Source organism: Drosophila mauritiana, unplaced genomic scaffold, assembly GCF_004382145.1.
Source record: "Drosophila mauritiana strain mau12 unplaced genomic scaffold, ASM438214v1 Y_27, whole genome shotgun sequence".
Lineage (NCBI taxonomy): Eukaryota > Metazoa > Arthropoda > Insecta > Diptera > Drosophilidae > Drosophila > Drosophila mauritiana.
In genome coordinates this window covers 132,880-151,785 of record NW_022881573.1, presented here as the reverse complement: position 1 = coordinate 151,785, position 18,906 = coordinate 132,880, and the positions used below count along the sequence as shown (strand labels likewise).

The window sequence follows — 18,906 nt, the reverse complement described above, 5'->3', positions numbered from 1 at the left end:
CTGCAAGTAGATTGCATCGGTGATAAGGGATACTATCAGTTTTGTTTTTTTTACATTTGTAGGGGGAGGTACGGAGACAGAATGAATTCTGTTCCGCATCCACAATTTATTTTGCCTTTGATTACAATGTGTGTAATATGTAGGTACAATTATTTGAATTTTAGAGTTTAACATTGCATGGGGTGAGTTTGGGGCTTGGACATAGTTAGTATTAATGTAGTATTTTTGTTAGTTTAGATTTCAACAGTAACATGGACTGGTAACATTAAAAATTTGCATGGTTTGTTTACATTTAACAATTGGATTAGTTTACAATAGATTTTGCAATTTTGACTAACATTGTTGTTTGATTTAGTTCTTTTCAGGTACCCCCGCCAGAAGGACGGGAGCGCCGAGTCGTTGGAATCCTCAGGAGTCATCACGGGTAAGCGCATGTAGTGTGTTCGCTATGATTTGTTGTGGCCGCTGGAAGAGCGCCGCTTGCAACATGCTCGTCCCGGCCGGCGTTGCATGCAATTGCATGAGTTTTGAAGAAGCTAGATCCCGCGCAGCCGTCATTGAAATGTCTTGGATCTGCTGGCAACATGGTGGTGGAATCGAAGGTTGCACGGAGCGCCGCGTCTTGTGGCCACTGCGTCGGGATTGGCAGCTAGGAGCCTCTAGATCAGGAATTGTTGCCGAGGACCGCCGCAACGAGAGAGGTCATGGTATTTCAGGATGTTCCGGGTCCGGAATTGTTGCCGAGGACCGTCGCAACGATTGGGGCCATGGAAATGGATGTAAAGTTAAATTTTAGGTAAGCATTACATTTGTTAATTGTTTTTGTGGTTTCACTAGATTTTTTTTGTATTTTCAAGGTGCCTAGGCTGGACGATATTTGGAGGTAAGTATTATGTTTGCATTTGTTTATTTATATAAATATATATTATAATATTATAATAAATGCAACTTATTATTGTTTTTCAGATATGTTTTTCAGGTAGGCTATTCTGAAGGTGGGTATTATGTTTGTTTTAAATTGCATTAAATTTTTTTTTTTTGTAATCAGGTACATTTGTAGCAGCTAATATTAAGGCCGTCGTAGCTGGGATGCCGTGGTTTTGGGTTCTTCAAGTTTGCGATTAATCTTGAGGTAAGTATTATGTTTGTTGTTATAATTGCATTAATATTTGTTTTTGTTTTCAGATACATTTGTAGCAGCTAATATTAAGGCCATCGTAGCTGGGATGCCGTGGTTTTGAGTTCTTCAAGTTGGCAATTAGATAAGTATTAAGTTTACACATATATTTCCCAGAATAGCTTGTGATTCCCTCTTTCAGTATTTGAAGTCTTGGAAGAAGGATGTATGCGTGTTTTCAGCAGGATGGAGTGGAGATATTGGTATCAGTTGCTTTGCGTGTCCGGTTTGCTGTTTCCTATGTGTTCTTGGTTAGTTTTGTATCACATTCTTATTCATATTCCTTTTATTACAGGTTAGTGGAAAATCCGTTGAAAGTATGATACTGAGGAAAAGTATTCATTTTGAGGACAAATTTTGTAGCCTTTTGGTGTGGAGTCGGCTCTGCGCCAGTGATCCATATTAAGGCAGTGGCACCAGGTAGTGGAGATGGCATCGTAGTTTTGTCAGATTTTGTGCTTATTAACGCGAAAGTTCGCGATTTTGTTTTACGTTTGAAGGGCCGTCTCCTCTTGTCTGTTGCGTTGGATGTGGGTCAGTAATTGGCTGCGGTCAGTGAGGTAAGTGCTTTATTTGGTTTTGTTTTATTTATTTGTGTTTGGTTTGTTGTTAATAAATTGTTTGTTTTTTTTTTTGGTTTTAGTATCAAATTACTGTTGGCGCTCGTCAGGCTGGAAGTTTGTAAGAGCAGCAAAGTATCCTGAGTAGTAGAAGTCAATCCTCTACACTTGATATTTTTATAACAAATAGCTTCCAATCATTAAACTATACTATAGCAGTCAATGATCTGGGCTCAGATCACCTCCCAGTCCAAACTTCTCTTCAATCAAACTTCACCAGAATCAAAAAATATTTTTTTGATATTACAAACGCAAATTGGATTGTTTTTGGTAGAGTTATCAACCAATTAATTCCAGAATGCGAATCCATTTCCATTCAAACACAAGCTGACATAGACAGGTTAATAACACATTTCAACTCAGTCATCCTTACAGCAAATAACGCTCCATTCCGAAAAAAGAAATTCGATTTGCCCAAAAAGATATTCCACTCAACATATTATCACTAATTATGCGGAGAAATCGACACCGTCGAAATTGGCTAAGGTACAGAAACAGAGCTGATCTGGTTCTAGTTAGATGGCCCAGCCAACTTATCAATTGCAAGTTATCCAAACTTAGAAATGAGCATTGGAATAACCTTTTATCCTCGCTCGAAAAAAATTCTTCTTGGTTTTACTATCAAATTACTGTTGGCGCTCGTCAGGCTGGAAGTTTGTAAGAGCAGCAAAGTATCCTGATCGACGCGGAGGCAGCTTAGATGGCCCGTATTTTGCGGTGCAGCGATGTGTGAAGATTGCAGCGGTGTTGAAGGATTATTCAAAGGACTGTGCGGCAAGAAAATTCAGGTAGGTGACGTTGTGCATATATTGCTGCAGCGAGTTGCCTTATATTCATCATGTTTTTGCCGCACTAAACCTTTTCGTATCCATCCTCCGGTTCCTCTCTTATGTCAAGGATTTCATTTTATTCGCATCGCGGTCAGTTTTCTATCTAGCATAAGTCCGAGGTAGCGTTGCTTGTTTAATTTGGCGGCTCTTTGTCCATTGATTGTTGAAGGAGTGTATGCATTAGTTTCTTCTCTTTTTAGGGAGAAGAGAATGTGTCCGGTTTTTTTTTTTGCGTTAATTGCTATGTCCCATTTTTTTGACCATCTACAGAAAACGTTAAGGTAATTTTGATTTATGTTGATCGCAAAGTTGGAATATTTGGACTGGCTAAGAATTATGGTATCGTCTGCATATGTAGCTAAGATATTTTTTGTTTGGTTGTATGCTGCCCTGGGGAACTCCTGCTCTAATTTTTCCTATCCTAGACGTCGTTTCACCGTCGATCCTGACAGAGAAGGTTCTATTAGATAAATAGTTTTCGAGTAGGTCAAATAGGTATCTGGGGATGAGTCTGGATAATTTATATAGTAGGCCATCGTGATTTACTCTGTCAAAGGCTTCCGTAATGTCAAGGAAAGTGACAGAACAGACATCTTTCTCTTAAAAGGCTTTTAGGATAAATTGAGTTACCCTGGCTAGCTGATTTTCCGTCCCGTGGTCCTTTCTGAAACCGAATTGGTGAGATGGGATTGCTTTGGCAAAGGAGTCAATGTCGTACAGTCGTTTCAGTAGTATTCTTTCGAGTAGTTTAGAAAGACCAGAGAGTAAGCTAATTGGTCGGTATGAGTTTAGAGCAAATGGTGATTTCCCTGGTTTGGGAAATGCTTGCGTGCTTCCATTTGTTTGGGAAATGTCCAGTTTTCAGGATGTTGTTATAAATAAGTATTAGGTATATTCTGGCTTTTGTGTGTAGGTTCGTTCGCATCTGAGGATTTGATTTTTTACTTTGCAGGTGGAGATTCGGAGACAGAATAAATTCTGTTCCGCATCCACAATTTACATTTTACATTTTTACATTTTATGCAATATGTAGGTACAATTATTTGAATTTAGAGTTTAACATTGCATGAGGTGAGTTTGGGGCTTGGACATAGTTAGTATTTAATATTTAGTTAGTATTTTTTTTGTAGGCTTTGATTATAGACAGAGACATGGACTGGTAACATTATCGTCTTGCATGTTTTGTTTACATTTATAAATTGTAGTGATTTTACAAAAAACATTGAAATTTAGAACTAACATTGTACAATTTATTTCTTTTCAGGTACCCCCGCCAGAAGGACGGAAGCATCGAGTCGCTGGAGGCCTCAAGAGTCATTGGAGGTGAGTATTAGTTGTGTTTTGGCAGGGAATTTGCTGCGGACGCTGGCTGCGCGCCACTTGCAACATGTATGTCCGGAAAGCGTTGCAGGTAGTTTATTGGTTGTAAGTTTATCCCGCGCAGCTGTCATTTGTCTACCACCCTCAATGGTAGATGTTTGCAATTATTTATTTAGCTTGTTAAATTGCAGGTCAGCTTCGCCGGTCGTCGAAAAGAGGAAGCCTGAAGAAAGGTCTCGCACAGCGGTCGTCGCGTTGTTTTGGAGCTGCTGCCATTATTGTGGTGGGATCTGTCTCGTTTTGGCAGAGGAGTAGTCAGTGAAGGTTGCGGCTCGGTCGTTCATCGAGACTAGCTAGGTGCGCCGCGTCTTATGGCCATTTCGACACGTGAAATCCGGAACGCGATTAGTTGCCTAGGGCCGTCGCAACGATTGGGGCCATGGAAATGGATGTAAAATTAGAGATTGGGTGAGTATTATCATACATTTGTTATTTGATTTTATGATTGTGTAATTTTGTGTTTTTTCAGGTACATATGGTGGGAGGTAAGTACTATATTTATAATTTATTTGTTTTTATAATTATTGCATTAATTTTTGTTTTTAATTTTCAGGTACATTAGGTGGGAGCTAATCTGGTGGTGAGTATTATAATTGCTTTTATGATTGCATTAATATTTTGTTTTTTAGGTACGTTTTGTAACTAATTAGGAGACCCTTTTTTTTAACTTTGCTGGTGGAGGTACGAAGACAGAATGAATTCTGTTCCCATCCACATTTTATTTTGCCTTTGATAACAATATATGCAATATGTAGGTACAATAATTTGAATTTTAGAGTTTAACATTGCATGGGGTGAGTTTGGGGCTTGGACATAGTTAGTATTAATATGTAGTTAGTATTTTTTGTAGGCTTAGATTACAGACAGTGACATGGACTGGTAACATTATCGCCTTGCATGTTTTGTTAACATTTTTAAAATGAAATTATTTTACAATAAAATAAAAAATATGCACACATATCGGTTAATCAATGTACTGTATATTCATAACATACAAGCACATTGTAGCACTCCGTTACAATGTGTACATATACAGTCAAGCCCAAGTGTATGCGTAATAAAAAGCACCCACGTGCATATATATAGTGACATATCCATAAGTCCCTAAGACTTAGGCACACGCCTACACAGCAGACCCAAATACACCCTACTCTACTCCGGATGTACCTAATGGATTCCAGATAAGAATAATGTGATCCTCAAGATTGGGTTGAGTGGAAAATTCCCAACTCCAAATAAGTCACCCACTGGTAGACTAAACATCCGTCCCGTAATTTAAACTTTCCTTGCCTAAGCCCTCACCCAATCGTCATGTCCCCACGTTCAAAGCTCGGACTCGCAATCACGAAAACAAAAGTATTAGCTTTCAATAAACAAAACTATAAGAATCTAAGAGCACTTGTATCCAAGAGCGAATGCACTTGAATCCAAGAGAAATCCAAACACTATTAAAGTCAGCAACTCCAAAGCTCTTTCTCTTCACTTGATCAGATCCCTTAAGTTCAAAGTCCATATCAGAAAAGCTCGGAACCTTCCCTGCTCCTAAAAATTGATCAAATAAAGAATATTATTACAAGAGACATGCGCGGTTGATATTCGAATGAAGCGGTAAATGGACGACCATACGGTACTTGTGATAAAGACGAAAACAAGTTACCGTTTACTGGTCAAAGGAAAAGTACTAGCTCAGCTCGGAGTCTGCTACTACTACTACTACAGTATAAAGAAAATCAAATAATTTAACTTTGCTGGTGGAGGTACTGAGACAGAATGAATTCTGTTCCGCATCCACATATTTATTTTGCCTTTGATTACAATTTATGCAATATGTAGGTACAATTATTTGAATTTAGAGTTTAACATTGCATGGGGTGAGTTTGGGGCTTGGACATAGTTAGTATTTAATGTGTAGTTAGTATTTTTTTGTAGGCATCTAAGATGACATGGACTGGTAACATTATCGTCTTGCATGTTTTGTTTACATTTTTAAAATAAAATTATTTTACAATAAACATCAAAATTTCAGACTAACATTGTTTATTTTAATTCTTTTCATGTACCCCCGCCGGAAGGACGGAAGCACCAAGTCGCTAGGAGGAGGTGTTTGTGGTATGTTGACTGTGGTCTGTTGCGACCGTTGGGAGCGTTTTTTTTTTTTAAGATATTTTCAACGTCTAGTGACGATGACATTTTATTGTCCTCTGATTTTTGCTTAAAAATATATAGTGACAATTTGTGGCAAATTACATTTTCACGAACTAAAAAACTAGTTCTGGCGCAAGGCACTGCGACGTGTCTTCCAGCGTCGTAAGTGACGGCGTCGCCGGCTGGACTTGCCCCGCTGGCATCGTCCCGCCCGTCGCTGTCGTCGTCGCAACCTGGATGAGACGCATCTGCGCCTGCTGTGCCTACGGCCAGATCCACTGCGTGCAGCCGGCGTGGCCCTGCTCAGCTGCATCCGCTGGCGAGCCCTGGCAACATACGCAACAACAACTTTTACTTCAGCAAACACTAAAGCATCAGCAGCCAGCCAGCCAACCAGCAGTCGCTAATCTCCAGTTAACTCAATTACCATTCGATTTAGTTTTACACATGCCAGCGCTTAACTTATTTCCTGTGTTTTAGATCGACAATTAGACCGTCTTTGTTGCTACATATGAAATTATAATATTGTATTACCGCCTACACGAACACGTCCCCACGAATCCTGTACATAGGCTCGACAGTTCTCGATACCATTATTAATTTTAATTAAAGCGACGCATAAGAGTGCGATGGTAGAGCATGAGCAATGTACATTTATCCGAGATGCGAATCGGCAAATCTACATTTATAAGCGTACGTAGTTAAATGAAATGGAGTCGATCCATCGATGGGTGTCTCACACGCGTCATCGTCGATTCGATGAAATAGGGCAGTAGGGCAACGCGTCTGGATTTTTATAAGCATATGTTTATGTACATGGATGCAGAAACTTGAGCTGAACATAACAATAATGATAACGTAGTTAATTAGTTTATCATCGGCATATACCATTTATCAAATGGCATTAGTAACTCTTAAAAACGTAACCTGAAATAGAAAAGCGAATGCTTTTCTATAACGTAACAACCTCAAGTGAAAGTATCCTGAAATATTTGAAATGGCATTAGTAACTCTTAAAAACGTAACCTGAAATAGAAAAGCGAATGCTTTTCTATAACGTAACAACCACAAGTGAAAGTATCCTTAACCCCTAATCGGAACTAATAAGCGTATAAATATAATTAAAGCATCAGCCACAAAAAAATCGTATTTTTCAACATTAAATAGTAGCACAAGCGCAAAATAATTGCAGCTTTATCAAATAGATAAATGTTCAAGACAGAGGCACACCAAATTTGGCACATTATCAAGACTAGAGCCACACAAAATTTATGGGTTGGCACACGACAACTTTTGGCTTTAAGGCCTCTTAAATACACCACTTTCAACTCGCTTTGTTCTACTTCGACTCTCTCTATGCTTCTCCTATTTTCTTATATGTACTTGCGCTCACGACGCTACCCTTTGCGATGATTTTCGATCACCGCCTATCGATAACTATTGTTACATTCGGCCATCCTGATCACTGTCGTCTGACCCAGACGACCATAGATCTTCCTTTGTAGACGCGTACTTCCATAGCTTCATATTTTCTAGACATGTTGCAGTTATTGTAGGGCCTTCCATCTGAGCTGCTTTTCGTACATCGTATCGGCCGTTTCTTTTTACCTTAGTTACTTCATATGGCCCGAGAAAACAGCTAGCTAGTTTTTTGCCAGTCACAACCTGATTTCGTTTAATAGCCACAAGATCTCCTTCTTTATATGTACGCTCGCCCTTGAGTTTGCGATCATAGCCGTCTTTATACTTATGCTGGGCCTGCTGAATATGTGTTTTTACCTCCTTGCGTAATTCAGCTCTCTCGGCGGTCAGCAACTTGGCCAGGTGCTCTCGCTCAGCCTGCAGACGCTTGACCTCCTCTGGGTTGCTGCCAATTGATTGCCTCGGTGCGGAGCGAGGTGTTCTCCACGTTAATCTCCTCAATCATCGATGTCAGTACCTTGTTGCTGCACTGCAGCGGGAACAGTTCCTTTTCCGCGCTGCTGATACGTTCAGTGAGTTAGGCGACGCGAAGAGTTAAAGCGTAACGCTGCGTTTCAGCAGCACGTCGCGCCCTCTCTGAGCTGGCCAGATCTTCAGTCAGCTGTAATATTTCTGCCTCCAGGGCCTTGACCTTGCGCTCGGCCTCCTTGCTCAACGCCTGTAGTTCCTCCTTGTCTGCCTTTGCTTCCTCGGCGTCTCGCAGCGCGTCCTTGACTTGCGCTTGAAGCTTTTTCACTACGACGACTCGACTGGCAAAGTTCGATGAAGATTTGCGCACAATGCCATCCTGCAACCAGGTGTCAACTTGTTTTGTAATCGACTCGGATTCCATAGCTGAGTGATGGTTTTGTTGATGACGAAATGGTTTTGTACGCTCCTCTGCTGGCTTGTACTCAGCTATCATTGACTCGATCATCGGCTTGTACTGTGGAGAAGCATCTATGTTACTACCAGTCTCAACAATATTGTACATACTTAGCTCTTTTGATTCAGCGCATTCCGGCCGCGCTGACGCATTTGTAAAGGGACATTTTGAAGATATATGACCGCTGCCTGCACATTTAAAACATTTTGTTTCTGCCTTGCAGTCTTTTCTCATGTGTTCATTAGAGTTGTAGCATTGGTTATATTTTTTCTGCCACCACTGTATTGCTTTTGCGGTTTTTCGATAACACACTTGCTCTCGTACAACTCATATTTTTCCAACAGTTGATTTGCTGCCGTACAATGCAAATTTGAACTCGCTTTTAATATCCAGCCCGTCAACTATATAAGCGATAATAGACTCAACATCGACTTGTCCAAGCGCTGAAATTTTTTTCATTGTTAGCATGTATTCGTGCATGCTTTCGTCGCTCTTCTTCTTCCTGTGCGTCAACTTTGTACATGTACATCGGCACATTTCGACGCGCGCTTAAATTCGCCAATAAGGGCATTTTTAAGTTTCTCATATGTGCTCACCAACTCTGACTCCAGAGTTCGTATTTCGAATTTCGTATTCGCGCGCTTCTAAAAATTTCCGACCGAAGCCAACAAACTTGCGAAATTTCACAACATTTTATTTACAACTTTACAACTTTCTGCACGGTAATTTAAAATTATTTGGTCTATTGCTCATAGTACCCACGAGTTGCAGAGAAATAAAAGGTCCGCCCGGGCAGAGATCCGCAGTACCCGGGTAAGGCTAACTAGACCGGGCAGACGCCACTTGCCCGGACTCTCCGTCATCGACTGAGCTAGTTATTACACGGGCCCCCAGCCTGGCAGACTTTCGGCACGGGTCGAATGACACCTTAGTCCGGCCCGGAGGTGTGGAAATTTTTGAGAATTACCCCAACTACGATTAGCTAGCACTCTTAGCAGAGACATCACCTAACTAATTTGATTGATAATGATTTTTGAATGATATAATAAAAACTATTTTCTGTAAAAAAATAATCGGTATTTTGATCAGAATTTTTTGAAATGATAAAAATTCAGAATGTTATGTATAGTTGATGAAAGATCTAATATTTTGTCATTACTAGACTAAGAAAAATTTGAAAAAATATTAATAAATAAATTGTATTTTATTTAATATAACTGAGGTTATAAGTTTATTAATGAATTTAATGTTAAACATTTTCCTTTGGATACTATTTATAAAATAATATAAAAACGCTGTGCTTGCCGCTTTGACGAGTTTGAGATTTTTGTAAAGGCCATTCAGTACTCGGCCGATTAAGGGTTACGGCCCAAGTGACACATAGATTGTCATTTCGCACTGTACTTTTTATTATTTTTCATACGAGTGAATTGGCAACATGTCGAGAACGTGAGTAACAAGATTTTTCCTATGGAAAAAATAGCAAATCACAGTAAAATCTTGTAGCCAGAACAACAGCAGCTGGATCAGTTGGTTCCTCGGGATCAAGGGCAACGAGTACCTCTGCCGCGTGCCCATCGACTACATTCAGGAGACGTTCAACCAGATGGGCCTGGAGTTCTTCACCGAGACACTGCAAGTGATACTGAATCCGGGGTTCGACAGTTCCTTGGACTGGGTCTTCGGCGATGAGGAGAAGTGGTACGGCATGATCCACGCCCGATACATCATGTCGGAGCGAGGGGTGGATAATATGCACCAAAAGTATGAGAGAGGGGACTTCGAAGTGTGTCCAAAGCTCTCCTGTAGGCAGAAAGCCCTGCCTGTGGGCCCCAGAGACGTGTGGGTCAAGTCCAACGTGAAGATCTTTTGCCCTCGCTGTAACGATACACAGCCGCACCAAAGACACTAGAATAATAAGATGCGTAACGCCATACGATTTTTTGGCACGCGATTTTTTGGACGTGGCTCTAGAGGTGGCTCCAGGCTCTCTCGAGTTTTTGTTCGAGAGAGAAATAACGGAGAGCGCTACAGCAAACAGCTCTTTTCTTCGCATACAGTGACAGCAGACGACTGTATGTGTGCACACGTATGCTCATGCATTGTAAATTTTACAAAATATGCCCTTCACCTTAGAAGTTCGTTGACTTTATATCTATATTATTTTTTTATCAATTGGCACCATTTGAAAAATTCTTGTTTTGCATTGCCTTAACGTTATTATTATTTAAATAAATTTTAGAAATTGTAATAGCCGAATCTATGGCACAATGCAGCCACTTTTTTGGTGAAGGCCAAATTTGCTCTCTTTCCGCTCGCTTACGCTGGGAGCGTAAGAAATCTAAAAATAGAATTTGCTTGCTTGTGTGAGTAAAAACAAGAGGCTAGAACGCGTATATGTGTGCGTGTTGTGCTAGAAGACGATTTTCGGGACGAAATCAATTCCGATCGAAGAAACGAATTTACATATTTGGAGTATTTCGTAGCAATATGATGAAATATAATAATAATTAATTATTATCGAATTAGCTACCCTCTACATATTTATATTTATGTTGATAATTAATTACGTGTGAAATGGAGTGGGCGGAAAATTGCCGTGGTTGTAGTTGCTGCGGCTGCTGCTGATTCTCCCTGAAATGAAACACTCGGGATCGACTTCACGAAAATTCCGTACTTTATTCGCGCACTTGTAACTTAAGACTACTTTAACACTAACAGTAGAAATACCGCGGGACCGCGGAGTGGTGAATACCTTGCGGGAAGGGAGGAGAGCGAGAGAAGAGAAGGAGAGCGCGAGCAGCGGTGCTTGCGAGCCGTGGAGGAGCTTCGAGTACAAGCATTGGCCGCTTACACTGCCGCTCAACTGTTTGTGTTGTGGAAGCGCTCGTCCGCGAGACGAACACCGTCAAACTTGGCCCTGGCAGCCGCCAACGACCGGTCGATGCTGCTCACCGGCATGCATGGGTCGATCATGGCCCCGGTCTCGAAGGTCTTCGAGCCCGTGTCCAGCACGACGATGGCTGTAGGCAGAATGGGAACAGCCTTCTGCTGCCCCGTTGCCACCGCCGGAGACGCGACGGAGACCTTCGGACGCGGACGATTGTTGGCGACTGGGGCTGGTGGCGGAATGCGGGAAATCCGGACCGGACGAGGTGCAGCGGGATGGCGCTCTCTGCGCGTCGGAGCTGGTAGCGCTGCCGGGGACGGAGCGGGAAGGACCTCGTGCATGTGGAGTAGAGTGTGGTGGTCTCCTCCACACTTCTTGCATCCCTCTTGGCTTCGGCAGTCTCCTCCTGAGTGCTGATGGGCGAGGCAGTTCGAGCAGTACTTATTAATAAGTACCGCCCGAAGGCGCTTTTCAGCGCTCAGTTTGTGGAACCTCTTGCACTTCCGAAGAGGATGGATTCCAGAGCAGACTCGGCAGCGGTAGGATTTAATACCTCGAGTACGTCTGCTTTCCAACGACTGGGTGGCACGAGGTCGAGGAGCCATTATTGGAGGAAGTGAGTAAGTCTGCCAATAAAAGAAATGAAGAAGCTTAGTATGAGCCGACTACTATTTTGGCCCCGGAATGGGGGAAGTGCCCTAATCCCTAGGAACGGAGGACTCTTTGTCCTCCATCGGTAGCAGAATAACTTTGTGGATAGGGCGTTTTATGGTGCCGCGAGACGTACGGATCTCGACGACTCGAATGCGCTCGTCGGCTCCTGGAAAGGCAGAAACGATTCTGCCGAGCCGCCATTCGTTCGGTGGTAGATTGTCCTCCTTGACAACTACCATATCGTCGGCTTGGAGATTCCTGGTCGGAAATTGCCATTTGCTTCGTTTATGGAGTTCCTTAAGATACTCCTCTTTCCACCGTGCACTAAACTGCTGATGTTGTGCCTTGAGGTGTTGCCATCGATTTATTATCGACTTGGCTTCGCCCTTTATCTCGGGTTCCGCCGTGGAAAGCAACGGCCCTCCAATAAGGAAATGGCCTGGTGTGAGGGCCAGCAAATCTGAGGGATCTTCGGACATAGGGGAGAGGGGTCTAGAGTTGAGGCAAGCCTCAATCTTAGCGAGAAGCGTCGCCAGCTCCTCAAATGTATATTTGCGGGCTGACGTCGATTTAAGGAACAGGGTTTTGAAGCTTTTCACCCCTGCTTCCCACAAACCCCCCATATGTGGAGCCCCTGGTGGGATGAATCGCCATACGAGTCCCTGATGGCTATATGCATCAGTCACGGTCTCTTTGATGGCTTGGAGAAATTCCCGGGAAATCAAAGTTGCCGCCCCCACAAAGGTCTTACCATTATCCGAATGGACCCGTTGAGGACAACCGCGCCTCGCTACGAAACGAGCAAAGGCCGCTAGAAATTTCTCGGTTGTTAGATCGGAAGTGGGTTCCAAATGGATAGCCTTCGTGGAAAAGAACACAAACACACAAACATATCCCTTCGTTATGAGACACGCTCTCCCTGTATAGTTTTTTATTTCGAAAGGGCCGGCATAGTCGATACCCGTGTAGGTGAACGCCCTAGAGAAGGAGACTCTATCTGTCGGGAAATCGCCCATCAGCTGTGTTTGGAGTCTCTTCTTGTAAATCGTGCAAATCTTACAAGGATTGACCACAGCCTTCCCCAGATTCTTGATTTTAGGAATCCAATACATCGATCGGATCAGGCGTACGATCAATTGACTACCGCCATGAAGAGTAATCTGGTGAGTAAATTGGACGACGAGGCGCGACAGTCTACAGTTATAGGGGAGAATAATCGGATGACGTTCATCATATTGCAGGGTTTTGGAGGCAGTGAGACGGCCGCACGCCCTTAAAAGGCCGTCTTGGTCAATGAACGGGAACAAATTCACCAAAGGACTTGACACTGGAAGAGGCCTTTTCTCGGTCAGATGCTGAAACTCTTGGCCATATGCTCTGCGCTGCGCAATGGAGGTCAGAGTTCGTTCTGCCCCTCGGATCTCTTCACTTGTAGGGCGTGAATTGGGCAAGAACGAACCTTTGCGGCAGCGTTTAAGGAAGCGTTGAACATAGACCAGAACTCGCAGGGCCTTGTCCAATTTGGAGAAACGTTCGAGAAAGTCGATGGACGGGGCCTTGACAAAATGCACTTTGACCGCGCGCTGCTCTAGCTCTGTCACTGGAAGAGAGTCGCTTTGTGCTGGCCATAGCTCTTTTGGCCCTTGCAGCCACTCTGGTCCGTGCCACCAGAGATGGTTTCCTGCCAATTCATGTAGGGATACGCCTCGACTGGCTAGATCGGCGGAGTTTTGTTCTGAGCGAACGTGTGCCCAACAGTCGACTGGCGTCGCCTGCGTGAGCTCTAGCCGAGGAAGGGAGACGGTTTTTACCGGGGCCACTCGTGTTTTGGCTGTAAGCAGGCGAGTCAGGATCTTTTGCCCCATCTCGACGCGGATGTATATAGCCGCTCCATAGGCTCTCTGAGACGCGTCACAGAACCCGTGGTGCTCTATGATTACCTCAGGCTGGTACCAGATCCATCTCGGAACGCGGATCTGGTTGAGGTCGGAGTACTCGTCTAAAAACGATTGCCACCGCTGACACATTTCAGTGGGAAGCTTATCGTCCCAGCCTAAGTTTTGCAACCAAATCTCCTGCACGAACATTTTTGAACGGATTATGAACGGCGCGAGCCACCCGGCAGGATCGAACAACCTAGCGATTTGGGACAAAACTTCTCGCTTTGTATAGGAGGGTTCCACAACTATGTCTGGAGGAACGAAATAGAATTCGTCGGACTTTGCCCTCCACCGAATACCGAGCGTCTTGGTCGTGCTTTCGGCATCGATGTCGAGGAACTCGCTATGAAGGAGGTGTTCGGCCGGGACGTCTTTAAGGACGCTTTTGTTGTTCGAGGTCCACTTTCTTAGCGGAAACCCGGAGGCACTTAGGGCTGCTTGCAACTCTCGAATTGAACTTTGGGCTTCGATTACGGAATTCGCCCCTGCCAGAACGTCGTCGACGTACATGTGCTGCTGGATGATGCGGCAGGCATTTGGAAATGGCACTTGGATATCCTCTGCCAGCTGTTGCAAGACTCGAATGGCGAGGAAGGGGGCGCAGTTGACCCCGAAGGTAACTGTTTTTAATTCGAAGTCTCGGATATCTCCTTCCTTGTTTCGGAACAGAATTCTTTGAAACGGGGTATGTTTTGGATCGACCCAGATCTGACGATACATTTTCGTAATGTCTGCACTGAAGACGTATTGAAAATAACGCCATTTCAGGACCTGGATCGTTAGATCGGATTGTAGGACTGGACCAGCATGAAGAAAAAAAGGTAGGATCTGCCCAGCGGAGTGCGGGCAGGTCCTTCAAAGAATTCCGAGGGATCGGATAGGAGGGCAGTTTGCCTGAGAGCTCCGGAAGGACGTACGCTTCAGTGTCTAACTGTAGACCTGGCTTAGTAGGAGAGCGAATCCCGAAGTGACACAGCTTCGAGGATTTCGCGGAGACTGAATGATTTAACCCGGAGACTTGGGTCTGGGTGTTGCGGAATGGCAACTTGATGAGGTTGAACAGGCGTTCTGAAATGAACGTCGCCTCGGATCCCGAGTCGATTAAGGCTCGGGCTCGGTAGCTCGTCCCCAAATGGCACACGTCAATCATCGCTGTGCTCAGTAGGACGGCTGAAGTGCCGGACGCGAAAAAAGTTTGCACCGTTGAGGTGCTTGCCGATGCATTTCTGCTAGAGGGTCTCGGAAGTTGCTTTGTAGGGGGCGAGGTTGAGGAACTCGCATTTTCGGAATTTGGGGGGCTGCGATGCAGCAGCGTATGGTGCCTGCCCTTACATGTAAAGCAGCTGTGCGTGCTTGTGCAGTCACGTAGCTGATGACCTCTGGCAAAACAATTCAGACATAGCTGCTTCTTTTTGATATACCCGGAGCGCGAGTCAACAGACATTTGAAGAAAACGCGGGCACAATCTTACCGGATGGTTCTCCTTAGAACATAAGTCACACCCTTTCTGTTTGGTGCTGACCTTTGTCTCGAAGGATTGAAGCCTTTTTGGAACTGCCTGAGTCGGTTTCATATCTTCGATGGCTTCCAATGTCCGATACCTTTCGCTCAGGAAGGCATTCATTTCTTCCCAAGCTGGGATCTCGGATTTGGCAGTTAGCGACTGTTCCCATAAGGACAGGGTCTGCTTGGGCAGTTTGCTCGCGCAAAGGAAAACCAAGATACAATCCCAGTTTTCTGTGGATACCTGGGAATGCTCTAGTGCTGTTAAACACCCCTGAATCGTGGATTGTAGCTCTTTTAGAGCATGACCAGATTCTTGCGAAATTGAGCTCAAGTTAAAAAGAAGCTTGAGCTGGCTGTTGACTAAAAGTCGCTTATTTTGGAACCGATCTCGAAGCGCCTCCCAAGCCGAAGCAAAACCATCATTCGTGAGAGGAGATGGGCCATCGGAGGTAGTCGCCATCGAAGACTTCCGTGTCGCATGGAGGTAAGCGGCAGCCGGACGCAATTAGCTGCTGAGAGGGTGCTTGCGCGACTTGAGGCGTTGCTCTGTCGATTGTTTCGCCAATTTGTGCTGCACATGACTCGTATACTGAGTAGCAGTAGTCATATTTGGCCTGGAGAATAGGCACTGTGTCGAGGGATCCTTCTTGGGCCATTAGGTCAGAGCATGTTTCGTACTCTCTTTCCACTTTGTCCCATAAGGCTCGCACCTGTTGCAGACGGACTTGTAACGTGTGTAGGGACGGAGAGGCTTGATCAGGAGTGTTGATCTTCGCTTCGAAAAGGCTTACGCGATCGCTGACGGCGATGAATTTATGCAACGCTGCGTTTGCGGGCGTTGGCTGCTCAGAGGATGCCATTTTCTTTGTGTTAGAGCGTGTGACGCGGAGGAAATCAGTCCCGACAGCGGAGGGACTCTCGGATTTTCTCGATAGAGAAGACTCACTAGACGCTCGCGTCACTGGTCGGGAAATGACCAACCTAGTTGTCTTCGAACTGGTCGATGGCAAAACCTTTGCTTTCGGAGTGGGAGTCGCGGGTTTGACCCTAGGACTAACGGACTTGGGTGCTGGCTTACCGCGAGTGGATAGCGGAGATTGCGGGTTGAACTTTTGTTCTTTTCCAGGTGCGGTGGTCTTTTTCTTGTCTCCCTCTAGGGGCATGCTCAGCTATGCCCTAAGAGAAGGAAGTCAAGTAGGCCTGCACGCCGCAAACAAAAAAAAGTGGGGAATTGAAGAAAAAAAAAAAGAAAAAGAACCAGACACAGAGGGCACCAAAGTCTGGATGGACAAAGGATCCCGTCGGAATTCGGGAGAAAGTTGCAATTGGGATCTGGAGATTGGAGCACGAAAGAAAAAAAAATCGCAGTCTTTGTGAAATAAGGCCCAATAGATCTTCAATCAACTGGAAAAAAGCTTAAATGAAGCACAATATAGCTAAAATTCAGTGTGAAAAAAATAGCTAGGAGGATTCACAAAAGAAAACCAACAGCTAGAGTGAAGTCCACAAGAAGATATAGCTATATTGGTGGTCTAGAAAAACAATAGCTCAAATTTATATAAAAAAAACTATGAATTGCAACTTCTGGAAAAATAGCTTAAAAAAAATAGCTACCAGCTGGAGTCTGGATAATAGCCAAGGATTTATAAAAAATCGCTACCGACTGAAAATCCCGAAAAGCAAATAAAAAATAGCTAATATATAGAAAATAGCTAGAAAACAGCTATAAAATAGCTAGATATAGCTAGAAAATTCAAGTTTAAATTTATAAAAAAAATAGCTACCGGCTGAAGTCTGGAAAATAGCCAAGGATTTATAAAAAATCGCTATCGACTAGAAATCCCGAAAAACAATAGCTAATATATGGAAAATAGCTAGAAAATTCAAGTTTAAATTTATAAAAATAGCTACCGGATTTAGGACCACAATTTTATTATTTTAATTTAGGAACCAGAAATGGGAGCCAGAAATAGCTTGTAAAAAAAATTATTATTTGGGTTAAATAATTATTATTATTATTTTTTCAATTATTATTATCAAATTATTATTTAATCAATAATAATAATAATTAAAACAATCGTTTCTTTCCTTTTTTTTTTTTTTATTAAATTATTTATTTTTAAATTTTAACGTCGGACTTATTTATTTTATTTTATGTCTCGACAATAGGGTATTCTCTCGTCGCTATGCGCTGGTTTTTTTGTCAGGGCAATAACGAACAAAGAGGAGACGAAAGAACTTGCACTTGGCAAGTCTGTGTAAGTCGCGACTGTGTGTATGTGAATATCGTTGGAATCTATGTATGACAATGGATATGTCGTAATGTATGTATATGGCTATGTATATTTGTGTGTATGTGAAATTTTTGGTGATTATATGTATGTGTATATTTAATTGAATTTAATTAAATTTGTATATTGTATTGTATTGTTGTATTTGTATTGGGTTGTATATTTTATTGAGGCACAAAAAAAAAAACAGCAGTTTAGCAGCGGACGATAACAGTGAATTTTGGACAGTGTATATATATATATATGTACATGCGCTTGGATATCAGCGGAGAACCGTGAGACGAATTAGGGGGCCGGTATTGGAAAAGTGCTTGTTTATGCACTTAAAAAAAAAGTAATCACGGTGGCTGGGCGCATGTACTTATATATTTTCACTTTTCACTTGATACGGATGGACGGAAAGAATAAACGCCGTTGGAAAAACGAAAATGGCGACCACGGACGGAATAGGATTTAAAGCCGTACTTGAATTTTCCGCAAGGAACGCTGGCAGGATCAGAGCTCATCCGGCTCGAAGGACCATGAAATGGAGTGGGCGGAAAATTGCCGTGGTTGTAGTTGCTGCGGCTGCTGCTGATTCTCCCTGAAATGAAACACTCGGGATCGACTTCACGAAAATTCCGTACTTTATTCGCGCACTTGTAACTTAAGACTACTTTAACACTAACAGTAGAAATACCGCGGGACCGCGGAGTGGTGTGTAATGATGAACTCCAAATAAGAACACAAGTCCGTTTGGTGGTTGAGTGCAGCCGTCAGGCTGACTTTTTATTGATTTGATTTTCTTCTTATATTTTAGAGTAGGCAGAAATGGTTCTGCCAGCTCAATGTCTAAAGAGTGTCTGATCTTACAGTATTCAATATATTTGGACTTAGGCTAATTCGCGTAGCTGCGCTGCCGGGTACGCCAGCGGCGGAGCGGCGTTCTTATGTATATCTTATATATCTGGGCTTATCGGGAGAGCGAGATATGTATGTACGTATGTAATATGTATTTGGTCGGCGTGTGAATGCTGACCATGCACTTATACTTTTTGCCTTCGAGTGGGCAATGCACTTATACTTTGTGGCCTTCGAGTGGGTGATCATGTTACATCCGCCCTGGCCTAACTGCGTGCATAAACAT

General features: G+C 43.3%; 1 protein-coding gene and 1 long non-coding RNA gene across 3 annotated transcripts; both read left to right on the top strand.

Moving 5' to 3' along the window:
* The first annotated feature begins 596 nt into the window (after positions 1-596).
* LOC117150071 lies at positions 597-1,244 on the top strand. 2 transcript variants are annotated; one of them, XR_004460658.1, is made up of 5 exons: positions 597-796; positions 858-883; positions 967-979; positions 1,049-1,132; positions 1,186-1,244. It is a non-coding gene; the product is annotated as an uncharacterized LOC117150071 (long non-coding RNA). The 2 variants fall into 2 exon arrangements; XR_004460657.1 differs by having other exon boundaries at positions 967-995.
* Positions 1,245-10,015: 8,771 nt separating this feature from the next.
* On the top strand, positions 10,016-10,411 carry LOC117150072 (stellate orphon protein at 12D-like; the record flags this gene model as incomplete). The annotated part of the gene is made up of 1 exon (XM_033316922.1): positions 10,016-10,411. A coding segment is annotated over one exon (396 nt), but the record flags the coding sequence as incomplete, so codon positions are not given.
* Positions 10,412-18,906: the final 8,495 nt, after the last annotated feature.